The 13855-nt window shown below is 52.3% G+C and overlaps 1 protein-coding gene across 1 annotated transcript in view; it reads left to right on the top strand.

Moving 5' to 3' along the window:
• The window catches only part of LOC149549081 (uncharacterized), a 73485-nt gene extending 66093 nt beyond the window's left edge, over positions 1 to 7392 (top strand). The window contains exon 2 of the mRNA XM_089793668.1: positions 5983 to 7392. Coding sequence (XP_089649794.1) covers positions 7075 to 7392 — 318 coding nt within the window. The 5' untranslated portion in view covers positions 5983 to 7074. The remainder of the gene's footprint in view (positions 1 to 5982) is intronic.
• Positions 7393 to 13855: the final 6463 nt, after the last annotated feature.

Here is a 13855-nt window from a genome sequence, read left to right as displayed (position 1 = left end):
AAGACGAGCGCTCTGGTTCGCAGGAGCCTGAGAAGAACATCTCGTACGAAACCCGTTCCCCCAAAATGCTCGAATCACAAATGCTCGCAGCAGGGTCGTAATGCAAAGATGTACACCGCGCACGCGACCGAGTAAGGACACTCAGAGACATCCATTTCCCAGGCATATGCCCCCTACACGCTTTTTGGTGCACCCCGTACAAACGGCCATACTTCGACAAGCCCTCCCAAAATTTCGCATCTGAAGAGAGAGATGAAACGCCTTGGGCTTTTTGTCCACACAATGCAAACACCGAACGCTCTCTTTAGGGGGGAGCTGAAGAAGAGTATCTCCCGCAGAACCCACGAGCCGCAGCCGTTCGGATCGCACAGGGCAGGACAAGGCATGGAGAGTTTCCGCATCCAAACAAAAATTATCGGTAATACTCTACGCTTCTACTGGCCCGGACCACAAAGGCTGTCACGACAGTGCCATGCACTTCTGTAGGATGAGACAGTGAAGAGGCGAGCACGCACCGAGAACGCACTAGCGAATAAATTATGCGGCAACCAAACCTTTCGCCGGCCCCCCTCTCAATCCCAAGGCTCTACCGATCGGCAAAAAACTTAGGGTGGAGAGTGGACCCTTGATGAAATTAGGGACGTCGAGCAATGCACCCGTGCAACCATCTCTTTCCTTCTTGCCGTCCGGGCAGGATAAAAATGCAATGATAGAACGTGCCAATGAGACGGAGCCCTTGGCTACAAGATACAACTCCATACACACTCAGCAACAAGCGCATCTTAGAATCGAACACCAAATGTGCAGTGTGTTGCAAGCCGTGCAGACACCTACATATAGGGTATATCCATCAAAACAAAGCGACAAGTACTTCCCACCAGCTCCGCCATTGCGATTACCGAATGGGATAATACTCACCGCCACAGATTAATGACCATCATTACCGTCTCGGAATAGATACAAGCACATCGAGTTTCATCCGATCAGCTGGATGAATTTCACCTTGAAGGGGCCCAATCCAAAAGTTCCGGAGGTCATCTCCTGGAACTCTCAAGAACAAGGCCCATCTTACATGCAAACTCTGCTACTGCGCAAACATAGGTTGCAATTAAAGAGAAATTGCAAGGCCATCACAATGGCCCGAGGCCAATGCTCCGACTAAGGCAATTTTCTCTTGCAATCACCATGCCGCCGTTCACAGAGAGATCTCCCCATTCACTTGTGACGCGAGCTCGCCCTTGAAAGGCCACTTTCCAAGGCATCCCCCGATGACACATTGGAACGACAACCGCTGTCGAACCATTTCCCAATGTTGTGCCGATCGAGTTGGCACAGATCCGCTAGACGAGGGCTCCCGTTTTAGATCGAGTTTTAAAATCACCAAGAAGACGCGGTGAGGGCTGGCAACCGCTGCCAAACCTTTTTCCGGAATTGCGCCAGCTGAGTGACTAGAAAACATGCTTTACGCGATAGGCACGCAAAAAATTTTGCTAGAGCGCCAAGCACCCACCTCATGGCTAGAGACAAGGGCTCGCCATTAGATCAACTTCGAAATCGCTGAACAGACGCGCTGTAGAATGGCAACCGCTGCCAAGTCTCTTCCGTAGTTGCGTCGATCGAGTGATCGAAGAAGGTGATCTAAGAGAGGGTCCAAGCGTAGGCATTCGTTGGGGGATTCACGCTGATGGCATAAATTTATGCAATACCCGAGCAAGCAACACCGGACGGAGGTGCTAGACGAGGGCTCCCGTTTTAGATCGAGTTTTAAAATCACCGAGTAGACGCGGTGAGGGCTGGCAACCGCTGCCAAACCTTTTTCCGAAATTGCGCCATCTGAGTGACAAGAAAACATGATCTAAAGGAGAGTCCAGGAATAGCACCCTCGAGGGTGGGCTTCACGCCCCTCTAATTGATTCAACGTCGGCGTCCACCGTTTCAAAATCCGACATATCCATCCGCCCTGATAGCGGCGTTGAATCAATGAGGGGGGCACGGGAGAGGCTCGCGGCAACCACCTCTCCCCTTGTAGCCGCGATAGGCACGCAAAAAATTTTGCTAGAGCGCCAAGCGCCCACCTCATGGCTAGAGACAAGGGCTCGCCATTACATCAACTTCGAAATCGCTGAACAGACGCGCTGTAGAATGGCAACCGCTGCCAAGTCTCTTCCGCAGTTGCGTCGGTCGAGTGATCGAAGAAGGTGATCTAAGAGAGGGTCCAAGCGTAGGCATTCGTTGGGGGATTCGCGCCGATGGCATAAATTTATGCAATACCCGAGCAACACCGGACGGAGGTGCTAGACGAGGGCTCCCATTTTAGATCGAGTTTTAAAATCACCGAGTAGACGCGGTGAGGGCTGGCAACCGCTGCCAAACCTTTTTCCGAAATTGCGCCATCTGAGTGATAAGAAAACATGATCTGAAGGAGAGTCCAGGAATAGCACCCTCGAGGGTGGGCTTCATGCCCCTCTAATTGATTCAACGTCGCCGTCCACCGTTTCAAAATCCGACATATCCATCCGCCCTGACAGCGGCGTTGAATCAATGAGGGGGGCAAGGGAGAGGCTCGCGGACACCACCTCTCCCCTTGTAGCCGCGATAGGCACGCAAAAAATTTTGCTAGAGCGCCAAGCACCCACCTCATGGCTAGAGACAAGGGCTCGCCATTAGATCAACTTCGAAATCGCTGAACAGACGCGCTGTAGAATGGCAACCGCTGCCAAGTCTCTTCCGTAGTTGCGTCGGTCGAGTGATCAAAGAAGGTGATCTAAGAGAGGGTCCAAGCGTAGGCATTCGTTGGGGGATTTGCGCCGATGGCACAAATTTATGCAATACCCGAGCAAGCAACACCGGACGGAGGTGCTAGACGAGGGCTCCCGTTTTAGATCGAGTTTTAAAATCACCGAGTAGACGCGATGAGGGCTGGCAACCGCTGCCAAACCTTTTTCCAAAATTGCGCCATCTGAGTGACAAGAATACATGATCTAAAGGAGAGTCCAGGAACAGCACCCTCGAGGGTGGGCTTCATGCCCCTCTAATTGATTCAACGTCGGCGTCCACCGTTTCAAAATCCGACATTTCCATCCGCCCTGACAGCGGCGTTGAATCAATGAGGGGGGGCACGGGAGAGGCTCGCGGGAACCACCTCTCCCATTGTAGCCACGATAGGCACGCAAAAAATTTTGCTAGAGCGCCAAGCACCCACCTCATGGCTAGAGACAAGGGCTCGCCATTAGATCAACTTCGAAATCGCTGAACAGACGCGCTGTAGAATGGCAACCGCTGCCAAGTCTCTTCCGTAGTTGCGTCGATCGAGTGATCGTAGAAGGTGATCTAAGAGAGGGTCCAAGCGTAGGCATTCGTTGGGGGATTCGCGCCGATGGCATAAATTTATGCAATACCCGAGCAACACCGGACGGAGGTGCTAGGCGAGGGCTCCCGTTTTAGATCGAGTTTTAAAATCACCGAGTAGACGCGGTGAGGGCTGGCAACCGCTGCCAAACCTTTTTCCGAAATTGCGCCATCTGAGTGACAAGAAAACATGATCTAAAGGAGAGTCCAGGAATAGCGCCCTCGAGGGTGGGCTTCATGCCCCTCTAATTGATTCAACGTCGCCGTCCACCGTTTCAAAATCCGACATATCCATCCGCCCTGACAGCGGTGTTGAATCAATGAGGGGGGCACGGGAGAGGCTCGCGGCAACCACCTCTCCCCTTGTAGCTGCGATAGGCACGCAAAAAATTTTGCTAGAGCGCCAAGCACCCACCTCATGGCTAGAGACAAGGGCTCACCATTAGATCAACTTTGAAGTCGCTGAACAGACGCGCTGTAGAATGGCAACCGCTGCCAACTCTCTTCCGTAGTTGCGTCGGTCGAGTGATCGAAGAAGGTGATCTAAGAGAGGGTCCAAGCGTAGGCATTCGTTGGGGGATTCGCGCCGATGGCACAAATTTATGCAATACCCGAGCAAGCAACACCGGACGGAGGTGCTAGACGAGGGCTCCCGTTTTAGATCGAGTTTTAAAATCACCGAGTAGACGCGATGAGGGCTGGCAACCGCTGCCAAACCTTTTTCCGAAATTGCGCCATCTGAGTGACAAGAATACATGATCTAAAGGAGAGTCCAGGAATAGCACCCTCGAGGGTGGGCTTCATGCCCCTCTAATTGATTCAACGTCGGCGTCCACCGTTTCAAAATCCGACATTTCCATCCGCCCTGACAGCGGCGTTGAATCAATGAGGGGGGGCACGGGAGAGGCTCGCGGGAACCACCTCTCCCATTGTAGCCGCGATAGGCACGCAAAAAATTTTGCTAGAGCGCCAAGCACCCACCTCATGGCTAGAGACAAGGGCTCGCCATTAGATCAACTTCGAAATCGCTGAACAGACGCGCTGTAGAATGGCAACCGCTGCCAAGTCTCTTCCGTAGTTGCGTCGATCGAGTGATCGTAGAAGGTGATCTAAGAGAGGGTCCAAGCGTAGGCATTCGTTGGGGGATTCGCGCCGATGGCATAAATTTATGCAATACCCGAGCAACACCGGACGGAGGTGCTAGGCGAGGGCTCCCGTTTTAGATCGAGTTTTAAAATCACCGAGTAGACGCGGTGAGGGCTGGCAACCGCTGCCAAACCTTTTTCCGAAATTGCGCCATCTGAGTGACAAGAAAACATGATCTAAAGGAGAGTCCAGGAATAGCGCCCTCGAGGGTGGGCTTCATGCCCCTCTAATTGATTCAACGTCGCCGTCCACCGTTTCAAAATCCGACATATCCATCCGCCCTGACAGCGGTGTTGAATCAATGAGGGGGGCACGGGAGAGGCTCGCGGCAACCACCTCTCCCCTTGTAGCTGCGATAGGCACGCAAAAAATTTTGCTAGAGCGCCAAGCACCCACCTCATGGCTAGAGACAAGGGCTCACCATTAGATCAACTTCGAAATCGCTGAACAGACGCGCTGTAGAATGGCAACCGCTGCCAACTCTCTTCCGTAGTTGCGTCGGTCGAGTGATCGAAGAAGGTGATCTAAGAGAGGGTCCAAGCGTAGGCATTCGTTGGGGGATTCGCGCCGATGGCACAAATTTATGCAATACCCGAGCAAGCAACACCGGACGGAGGTGCTAGACGAGGGCTCCCGTTTTAGATCGAGTTTTAAAATCACCGAGTAGACGCGATGAGGGCTGGCAACCGCTGCCAAACCTTTTTCCGAAATTGCGCCATCTGAGTGACAAGAATACATGATCTAAAGGAGAGTCCAGGAATAGCACCCTCGAGGGTGGGCTTCATGCCCCTCTAATTGATTCAACGTCGCCGTCCACCGTTTCAAAATCCGACATTTCCATCCGCCCTGACAGCGGCGTTGAATCAATGAGGGGGGGCACGGGAGAGGCTCGCGGGAACCACCTCTCCCATTGTAGCCGCGATAGGCACGCAAAAAATTTTGCTAGAGCGCCAAGCACCCACCTCATGGCTAGAGACAAGGGCTCGCCATTAGATCAACTTCGAAATCGCTGAACAGACGCGCTGTAGAATGGCAACCGCTGCCAAGTCTCTTCCGTAGTTGCGTCGGTCGAGTGATCGAAGAAGGTGATCTAAGAGAGGGTCCAAGCGTAGGCATTCGTTGGGGGATTCGCGCCGATGGCATAAATTTATGCAATACCCGAGCAAGCAACACCGGACGGAGGTGCTAGACGAGGGCTCCCGTTTTAGATCGAGTTTTAAAATCACCGAGTAGACGCGGTGAGGGCTGGCAACCGCTGCCAAACCTTTTTCCGAAATTGCGCCATCTGAGTGACAAGAATACATGATCTAAAGGAGAGTCCAGGAATAGCACCCTCGAGGGTGGGCTTCATGCCCCTCTAATTAATTCAACGTCGGCGTCCACCGTTTCAAAATCCGACATATCCATCCGCCTTGACACCGGCGTTGAATCAGTGAGGGGGGCACGGGAGAGGCTTGCGGCAACCACCTCTCCTATATAAGCTATTAGTGCGAGGCTCGCGCTGCATTAGAAATTAGCGAACACAACGACATCCGCCTTAAAAATCCAAATCCTTTAAAATTCCTACCAAACAGCCATTCACGACCCAATTTTTTATGAGGTCGGCAGAGGAGCAAAAGATTGTCATCGGTTAGGAGACGTGAGTTCATGGAGCCAAGGGACTGAAATGGTCATCGAGCTCATCCGATCAACTGGATGAATTTCACCTTGAAGGGGCCCAATCCAAAAGTTCTGGAGGTCATCTCCTGGAACTCTCGAGAACAAGGCCCATCTTACATGCAAACTCTGCTACTGCGCAAACATAGGTTGCAATTAAGGAGAAATTGCGAGGCCGTCGCAATGGCCCGAGGCCAATGGCTCCGACTAAGTCAATTTTCTCTTGCAATCACCATGCCGCCGTTCACAGAGAGATCTCCCCATTCACTTGTGACGCGACGCACAATCCAAGGTCTAGACGCGAGCTCGCCCTTGAAAGAAAGACCACTTTCCAAGACATCCCCCGATGACACATTGGAACGTCAACCGCTGTCGAACCACTCCCAATGTTGTGCCGATCGAGTTGGCACAGAGGCGACCTTAGGGAGCTCCCGCGTAGCAATCGGGATGTGCTTTCGTGCCCATCTCTCACAAAAACCAATGTTAGCTGTGGACAAATTTGGAATCCAAGGGCTCGCATCCATCGATATCGTCGGCACTGAGTCTATATATTCAAAGGCCACGGAGAGGTTCCGATAAGAGAAACTCCCCTGCTCGCTCGCACAAACATCCCAAATTCTAGACACAAGTTCCCGCCCTTAGCATCGCTCTCCAGATCACCGCAATGACACATTGGAACGACAACCGCTGTCGAACAACTCCCGAAATTGTGGCAATGGAGTGAGAAAGAAGAGCAACTTTGGGGAGCCGCGCATAGCAAACGGGCTGTGCTGCTGTGCTTCATTCCGCTCTTATATAGATCCGAAATCGTTGATTTCGTTTGGAATCTGAGGCTGCATTCGTCCTTGCTCAAACAAGCAATGGCTCTTCTAATCGAATGGCCACGGGGAGCTTCCGATAACAAAGGCTCCCTTGTCACTCGTGATGCGCAGGCCAACTGCTAGACGACGGGTCGCCCTTCAGATCGCTGCCCAGGCAACCACCACAACGGCACCATTGGAACGACAACCGCTGCCGAACCGTTCTGAAAATTTTGTGCCAAAGAAGTTGTTGCGTAGAGAACGACTCTGGGGAGAGAGCCCTCGCATAGCAAAATCGGGATGGCTTCACGGCCCTCCCAATAGAAACGATGCTGGTGCCAATATTCCAAAAATCCGAATAACGTGTCTTTCGCGAACACCAGCACTGATTTCTATTGGGGAGGGTCGCCGAGAACTTTTGTTGTCAAAGCTCCCATTGTAAGCCGCGATAGGCACACAAAAAATTGCTAGAGCCCCAAGCACCCACCTCATGGCTAGACAAGGGCTCGCCATTAGTAGATCAACTTTGAAATCGCTGAACAGACGCGCTGTGGAATGGCAACCGCTGCCAAGCCTCTTCCGTAATTGCGTCGGTCGAGTGATAGAAGAAGGTGATCTAAGAGAGAGTCCAAGGCTAGGGATTCGTTGGGGGATTCGCGCCGATAGCAAAAAATTATGCAATACCCGAGCAACACCGGACGGAGGTGCTAGACGAGGGCTCCCATTTTAGATCGAGTTTTAAAATCACCGAGTAGACGCGGTGAGGGCTGGCAACCGCTGCCAAACCTTTTTCCGAAATTGCGCCAGCTGAGTGACAGGAAAACATGATCTAAAGGAGAGTCAAGGAATAGCACCCTCGAGGGTGGGCTTCATGCCCCTCTAATTGATTCAACGTCGCCGTCCACCGTTTCAAAATCTGACATATCCATCCGCCCTGACAGCGGCGTTGAATCAATGAGGGGGGCACGGGAGAGGCTCGCGGCAACCACCTCTCCCCTTGTAGCCGCGATATGCACGCAAAAAATTTTGCTAGAGCGCCAAGCACCCACCTCATGGCTAGAGACAAGGGCTCGCCATTAGATCAACTTCGAAATCGCTGAACAGACGCGCTGTAGAATGGCAACCGCTGCCAAGTCTCTTCCGTAGCTGCGTCGGTCGAGTGATCGAAGAAGGTGATCTAAGAGAGGGTCCAAGCGTAGGCATTCGTTGGGAGATTCGCGCCGATGGCATAAATTTATGCAATACCCGAGCAAAACACCGGACGGAGGTACTAGACGAGGGCTCCCCGTTTTAGATCGAGTTTTAAAATCACCAAGTAGACGCGCTGAGGGCTGGCAACCGCTGCCAAACCTGTTTCTGAAATTGCGGCAGCTGAGTGACAAGAAAACATGATCTAAAGGAGAGTCCAGGAATAGCACCCTCGAGGGTGGGGCTTCATGCCCCTCTAATTGATTCAACGTCGCCGTCCACCGTTTCAAAATCCGACATATACATCCGCCCTGACAGCGGCGTTGAATCAATGAGGGGGGCACGGGAAAGGCTCGCGGCAACCACCTCTCCCCTTGTAGCCGCGTCAGGCACGCAAAAAAATTTTGCTAGAGCGCCAAGCACCCACCTCATGGCTAGAGACAAGGGCTCGCCATTAGATCAACTTCGAAATCGCTGAACAGACGCGCTGTAGAATGGCAACCGCTGCCATGTCTCTTCCGCAGTTGCGTCGGTCGAGTGATCGAAGAAGGTGATCTAAGAGAGGGTCCAAGCGTAGGCATTCGTTGGGGCATTCGCGCCGATGGCATAAATTTCTGCATTACCCGAGCAACACCGGACGGAGGTGCTAGACGAGGGCTCCCGTTTTAGATCGAGTTTTAAAATCACCAAGTAGACGCGCTGAGGGCTGGCAACCGCTGCCAAACCTTTTTCCGAAATTGTGCCAGCTGAGTTGACAAGAAAACATGATCTAAAGGAGAGTCCAGGAATAGCACCCTCGAGGGTGGGCTTCATGCCCCTCTAATTGATTCAACGTCGCCGTCCACCGTTTCAAAATCCGACATATCCATCCGCCCTGACAGCGGCGTTGAATCAATGAGGGGGGCACGGGAGAGGCTCGCGGCAACCACCTCTCCCGTTGTAGCCGCGATAGGCACGCAAAAAATTTTGCTAGAGCGCCAAGCACCCACCTCATGGCTAGAGACAAGGGCTCGCCATTAGATCAACTTCGAAATCGCTGAACAGATGCGCTGGAGAATGGCAACCGCTGCCAAGTCTCTTCCGTAGTTGCGTCGGTCGAGTGATCGAAGAAGGTGATCTAAGAGAGGGTCCAAGCGTGTAGGCATTCGTTGGGGGATTCGCGCCGATGGCATAAATTTATGCAATACCCGAGCAACACCGGACGGAGGTGCTAGACGAGGGCTCCCGTTTTAGATCGAGTTTTAAAATCACCAAGTAGACGCGGTGAGGGCTGGCAACCGCTGCCAAACCTTTTTCCGAAATTGCGCCAGCTGAGTTGACAAGAAAACATGATCTAAAGGAGAGTCCAGGAATAGCACCCTCGAGGGTGGGCTTCATGCCCCTCTAATTGATTCAACGTCGCCGTCCACCGTTTCAAAATCCGACATATCCATCCGCCCTGACAGCGGCGTTGAATCAATGAGGGGGGCACGGGAGAGGCTCGCGGCGACCACGTCTCCCGTTGTAGCCGCGATAGGCACGCAAAAAATTTTGCTAGAGCGCCAAGCACCCACCTCATGGCTAGAGACAAGGGCTCTCCATTAGATCAACTTCAAAATCGCTGAACAGACGCGCTGTAGAATGGCAACCGCTGCCAAGTCTCTTCCGTAGTTGCGTCGGTCGAGTGATCGAAGAAGGTGATCTAACAGAGGGTCCAAGCGTGTAGGCATTCGTTGGGGGATTCGCGCCGATGGCATAAATTTATGCAATACCCAAGCGACACCGGACGGAGGTGCTAGATGAGGGCTCCCGTTTTAGATCGAGTTTTAAAATCACCAAGTAGACGCGGTGAGGGCTGGCAACCGCTGCCAAACCTTTTTCTGAAATTGCGCCAGCTGAGTGACAAGAAAACATGATCTAAAGGAGAGTCCAGGAATAGCACCCTCGAGGGTGGGCTTCATGCCCCTCTAATTGTTCAACGTCGGCGTCCACCGTTTCAAAATCCGACATATCCATCCACCCTGACAGCGGCGTTGAATCAATGAGGGGAGCACGGGAGAGGCTCGCGGCAACCACCTCTCCCGTTGTAGCCGCGATAGGCACGCAAAAAATTTTGCTAGAGCGCCAAGCACCCACCTCATGGCTAGAGACAAGGGCTCGCCATTAGATCAACTTCGAAATCGCTGAACAGACACGCTGTAGAATGGCAACTGCTGCCAAGTCTCTTCCGTAGTTGCGTCGGTCGAGTGATCGAAGAAGGTGATCTAAGAGAGGGTCCAAGCGTAGGCATTCGTTGGGGGATTCGCGCCGATGGCATAAATTTATGCAATACCCGAGCAACACCGGACGGAGGTGCTAGACGAGGGCTCCCGTTTTAGATCGAGTTTTAAAATCACCGAGTAGACGCGGTGAGGGCTGGCAACCGCTGCCAAACCTTTTTCCAAAATTGCGCCAGCTGAGTGACAAGAAAACGTGATCTAAAGGAGAGTCCAGGAATAGCACCCTCGAGGGTTGGCTTCATGCCCCTCTAATTGATTCAACGTCGGCGTCCACCGTTTCAAAATCTGACATATCCATCCGCCCTGACAGCGGCGTTGAATCAATGAGGGGGGCACGGGAGAGGCTCGCGGCAACCACCTCTCCCATTGTAGCCACGATAGGCATGCAAAAAATTTTGCTAGAGCGCCAAGCACCCACCTCATGGCTAGAGACAAGGGCTCGCCATTAGATCAACTTCGAAATCGCTGAACAGACGCGCTGTAGAATGGCAACCGCTGCCAAGTCTCTTCCGTAGTTGCGTCGGTCGAGTGATCGAAGAAGGTGATCTAAGAGAGGGTCCAAGCGTAGGCATTCGTTGGGGGATTCGCCCCGTTGGCATAATTTTATGCAATACCCGAGCAACACCGGACGGAGGTGCTAGGCGAGGGCTCCCGTTTTAGATCGAGTTTTAAAATCACCAAGTAGACGCGGTGAGGGATGGCAACCGCTGCCAAACCTTTTTTTCCGAAATTGCGCCAGCTGAGTGAGAAGAAAACATGATCTAAAGGAGAGTCGAGGAATAGCACATCCAGGGTGGGCTTCATGCCCCTCTAATTGATTCAACGTCGGCGTCCACCGTTTCAAAATCCGACATATCCATCCGCCTTGACACCGGCGTTGAATCAATGAGAGGGGCACGGGAGAGGCTCGCGGCAACCACCTCTCCTATATAAGCTATTAGTGCGAGGCTCGCTCTGCATTAGAAATTAGCGAACACACCGACATCCGCCCTAAAAATCCAAATCCTTTAAAATTCCTACCAAACAGCCATTCACGACCCAATTTTTTATGAGGTCGGCAGAGGAGCAAAAGATTGTCATCGGTTAGGAGATGTGAGTTCATGGAGCCGAGGGACTGAAATGGTCATCGAGCTAATCCGATCAACTGGATGAATTTCACCTTGAAGGGGCCCAATCCAAAAGTTCCGGAGGTCATCTCCTGAAACTCTCGAGAACAAGGCCCATCTTACATGCAAACTCTGCTACTGCGCAAACATAGGTTGCAATTAAAGAGAAATTGCGAGGCCGTCACAATGGCCCAAGGCCAATGGCTCCGACTAAGTCAATTTTCTCTTGCAATCACCATGCCGCCGTTCACAGAGAGATCTCCCCATTCACTTGTGACGCGACGCACAATCCAAGTGCTAGACGCGAGCTCGCCCTTGAAAGAAAGACCACTTTCCAAGACATCCCCCATTCACTTGTGACGCGACGCACAACCCAAGTGCTAGACGCGAGCTCGCCCTTGAAAGAAACACCACTTTCCAAGACATCCCACGATGACACTTTGGAACGACAACCGCTGTCGAACCATTCCCAATGTTGTGCCGATCGAGTTGGCACAGAGGCGACCTTAGGGAGCTCCCGCGTAGCAATCGGGATGTGCTTTCATACCCATCTCTCACAAAAACCAATCTTAGCTGTGAACAAATTTCGCCGCAATGACACCATTGGAACGACGACCGCTGTCGAACAACTCCCGCATTTGTGCCCCAATGGAGTGAGAAAGAATAGCAACTTTGGGGAGCCGCGCATCGCAAACGGGCTGCTGCTTCATTCCGCTCTTATATATAGATCCGATGTCGTTGATTTCGTTTGGAATCCGAGGCTGCATTCGTCCTTGCTCACACAAGCAATGGCTCTTCTCATCGAATGGCCACCGGGAGCTTCCGATCACAAAGGCTCCCTTGTCACTCGTGACGCGCAGCCCAACTGCTTTCCGAAATTGCGCCAGCTGAGTGACAAGAAAACATGATCTAAAGGAGAGTCAAGGAATAGCACCTCGAGGGTGGGCTTCATGCCCCTCCAATTGATTCAACGTCGGCGTCCACCGTTTCAAAATCCGACATTTCCATCCGCCTTGACACCGCCGTTGAATCAATGAGAGGGGCACGGGAGAGGTTCGCGGCAACAACCTCTCCTATATAAGCTATTAGTGCGAGGCTCGCTCTGCATTAGAAATTAGCGAACACGCCGACATCCGCCATAAAAATCCAAATCGTTGAAAATTCTGACCAAACAGCCATCCACGACCCAATTTATTATGAGGTCGTCTAAGGAGCAAAAGATTGTCATCGGTTAGGAGATGTGAATTCATGGAGCCAAGGGACTGAAATGGTCATTAAGCTCATCCGATCAACTGGATGAATTTCACCTTGAAGGGGCCCAATCCAAAAGTTCCGGAGGTCATCTCCTGGAACTCTCAAGAACAAGGACCGTCTTACTTGCAAACTCTGCTACTGCGCAAACATAGGTTGCAATTAAAGAGAAATTGCCAAGCCATCACAGTGGCCCGAGGCCAATGCTCCGACTAAGTCAATTTTCTCTTGCAATCACCATGCCGCCGTTCACAGAGAGATCTCCCCATTCACTTGCGACGCGACGCACAATCCAAGTGATAGACGCGAGCTCGCCCTTGAAAGGCCAGCCCACTTTCCGAGACATCCCCCGATGACACATTGGAACGACAACCACTGTCGAACCATTCCCAATGTTGTGCCGATCGAGTTGGCACAGAGGCGACCTTAGGGAGCTCCCGCGTAGCAATCTGGATGTGCTTTCGTACCCATCTCTCACAAAAACCAATCTTAGCTGTGAACAAATTTAGAATCCAAGGCTCGTATCCATCGATATCGTCGGCACTGGGTCTATATATTCAAAGGCCACGGAGAGGTTCCGATAAGAGAAGCTCCCCTGTGCTCGCTCGCACAAACATCCCAAATGCTAGACACAAGCTCCCGCCCTTAGCATCGCTCTCCAGATCGCCGCAATGACACATTGGAACGACAACCGCTGTCGAACAACTCCCGAATTTGTGCCGATGGAGTGAGAGAGACGAGCAACTTTGGGGAGCCGCGCATGGCAAACGGGCTGCTGCTTCATTCCGCTCTTATATATAGATCCGATGTCGTTGATTTCCTTTGGAATCTGAGGCTGCATTCGTCCTTGCTCGCACAAGCAATGGCTCTTCTCATCGAATGGTCACGGGGAGCTTCCGATTACAAAGGCTCCCTTGTCACCCGTGATGCGCAGCCCAACTGCTAGATGACGGCTCGCCCTTCAGATCGCTGCCCAGGCAACCACCACAACGGCACCATTGGAACGACAACCGCTGCCGAACCATTCCAAAATTTTTTTGCCAAAGAAGTTGTTGCAAAGAGAACGACTCTGGGGAGAGAGCCCTCGCATAGCAAAATCGGG

The sequence above is a fragment of the Cupressus sempervirens genome, chromosome 7 (genome assembly GCF_028749045.1).
Source record: "Cupressus sempervirens isolate cs-2001-9-10 chromosome 7, ASM2874904v1, whole genome shotgun sequence".
Taxonomy (NCBI): Eukaryota; Viridiplantae; Streptophyta; class Pinopsida; order Cupressales; family Cupressaceae; genus Cupressus; species Cupressus sempervirens.
The sequence above is the reverse complement of the archived record's forward strand: the minus strand, read 5'-3'. Positions and strand labels throughout refer to the sequence as shown.